Source organism: Vespa velutina, chromosome 15 (assembly GCF_912470025.1).
Source record: "Vespa velutina chromosome 15, iVesVel2.1, whole genome shotgun sequence".
NCBI classification, from domain to species: Eukaryota; Metazoa; Arthropoda; class Insecta; order Hymenoptera; family Vespidae; genus Vespa; species Vespa velutina.
In genome coordinates, this window is record NC_062202.1 from 2,202,047 (window position 1) to 2,204,546 (window position 2,500).

The following is a 2,500-nucleotide window of genomic DNA, read 5'->3' on the forward strand; positions in this document are numbered from 1 at the left end:
TCGTTCGGATAAAATTAATCGGATTATTTATTTAATTTCAATAAAAAATCATTGACATAAATTAATTAATTCGATTTTTATTTATTTCAATCTAGAAATTAATAATTCAGAAACATTGAATAATAAATTTGTTAAATATTAAATATTATAATGGCAAATATTAAACATTGAATATTAAACAATAAAAATCGAACATTGATTGAATATAAAACATTGATAAATATTAAGCGTAAAAATTAACAAAATATTGAAAAACTAGTGTGATCATTTTATATTTGTAACCTATTTTACATTGGTACATTTTGTAAAATATAATAACTACGAAAGAATTATCGATATTCGAAAAGAGACAGACAGACAAACAGACACACACACAGAGAGAGAAAGAGAGAGAGAGAGAGAGAAAGAGAGAGAGAGAGAGAGAGAGAGAGAGAGAGAGAGAGAGAGATGGAAAAAAAAAAGAACAAAATGATGATTCTTTTAGGACGACACGTCAAAGAGCAGTTCAGCAGCAAACGAGTTGGGTCTGGCGAATGTTGGTGGCGTATTCGTTGTACTGATGGGTGGCATGGGCGTTGCCTGTGTAATAGCTGTATGCGAGTTCGTCTGGAAGAGCAGAAAGGTCGCGATCGAGGAACGGGTGAGTGTCGTCAGATAGCACGTGGAGGAGGGCGCGATCGCGCCGGAAGTCAACTCTGCAAACACGCATCTCGATCCGGACGCGATCTATCCCGACATACCACGCGAATACATCAGTTGATGTTCGCACGATGGTGGAGTTTCTCTTTAATGGTCCCGGTGCAACTACAAGACTACTCGGGTCTGATCAGTAACCGGCTGTCGTCATAATTTCTTTCAAGAGTAAGAGTAAGAGAGAAAGAGAAAGAGAGAGAGAGAGAGAGAGAGAGAGAGAGAGAGAGTGAGAGAGAGAGAAAGAGAGAGAGAGAGAGAAAGAGATAGAGAGAGGAACGTGGTTATTCGATCGATAAAACAATGGACCGTGATTCAAATTTTAGAAAGAAAGGAAAAGAAAGAAAGGGAGAGAGAGAGAGAGAGAGGCTGCGAAATGGTTCATAATTTTATTTCTTTTTTTTCTTTTTCTTTTTCCTTTTTTTTCTTTCTTATTTTTCTTCTTTTTTTTTCTCCTTTTTTTTTTCTCTCTTCTTCTTTTCTTTTTTTTTTTTTTTTTAGTAACATACGTAGTATAGTATAACCATGTATAATTATGAATGTGAGCGCTTGAATGTCACCTTATACACGTCTGTAAGAATAATGCCTATTATTAGGGGCTAGACGTTCTTACTTAATTCGATATTCTACCGCTGGATGGCACAACAATCTGTCGTTGACATTACACAATGTAGATCGTCTATAGAGATTTCTTATAGGTGAATATCTTGATCGATCGTTGACATTGTCCATTGAAGATTGAAACTTTTTTGATTACTTAATAATCCTTAATAAATAGTAATTAATTCTTAATTTGTCAATATTTGTTTAATTTCAATTTGACGAGTTCCAATGTATAGAATTTAACCAACTATTTTCTATACGTGAAATTGTATTTAATTGTGGCTTTGAAAGTTTAATGAAACTTTAGATCACAATACTATATTATTCGTAATATAATAAAAGCGTTTTGATGGAAATACGCACAGTCAAAGACTAGAATAGAATTAACAGCGTGCAGATACAAAAGGGCTAACTTAGGGATACATGAACTCGAATGAAAACTCAGGGAGGAATCGTGGACTCGCATCGCACGTCTATTATATGGATACGGACCAGTCACTGTTTGCGTAGATTCGAGTGGTAAGCAAACAGGCAACTATTTGAGAGCCCGTCCACAAATACGGATATGCAGCTTTGCATCGGTGACCCTGTGCATCCTCAAGAGCAAACAATTCCACGAGTCAACAAACGTAGAGTATTGCTGTGCCCTATCCAGTTTGGTGTCTGGGACCTTCTCTTCGTGAACCTATGAGGAATTTTAGTCCTTTCCAAAAGCTGCGGACGTTAATCGGCTTTCTATGTTATTCGTACTAGAAAGGAAACAGTACTAACGTTCGATAAATATATATATATATATATATATATGTTCTGTCACGTTCGTGATTATTTTTGTGAGGACATTTTCTAAAGGATAAAAAGTATAACATTCATTTTCATTATAGTTAAATTAAAAGACAGATATATATATATATATATATTTAATCGGATTTTATTAAAATTTTTCAAAGTTATTAGAACTTTAAATATCGCGATATATGAATTTAGATGAAAGAGATGATAGATCTCTAACACTTTTCGTGCCTTTCTCTCTGTCTCGTTAGCCCTGAAATAAAATTGGAGTATAATTGTGGTGAACTATTAAAGTGACACTATTGTTCTTACACGGGCATTTTGGTGTTCTGTTTTAGAAGCAGAAATCATCGGGGAAACCGATCTGCGAAGGTTTTACTGATCTGCACTAGCGAGCAATACTATTCGCCACGCTTCA

The 2,500-nt window shown here is 34.9% G+C and overlaps 1 protein-coding gene across 17 annotated transcripts in view; it reads left to right on the top strand.

The window, feature by feature from the left end:
- Positions 1-2,500, top strand: part of LOC124954537 (glutamate receptor ionotropic, kainate 2) — a 219,317-nt gene that overhangs the window by 212,812 nt on the left and 4,005 nt on the right. For 13 of the 17 annotated variants that reach the window (XM_047507630.1, XM_047507615.1, XM_047507617.1 and 10 more), the window contains one exon: positions 485-640. In XM_047507630.1, the coding sequence (XP_047363586.1) occupies positions 485-640 (156 nt within the window). Of the gene's footprint in view, positions 1-484; positions 862-2,420 lie in introns of all 17 variants that reach the window. The other 4 variants (XM_047507631.1, XM_047507619.1, XM_047507625.1 and 1 more) reach the window with 2 other exon arrangements.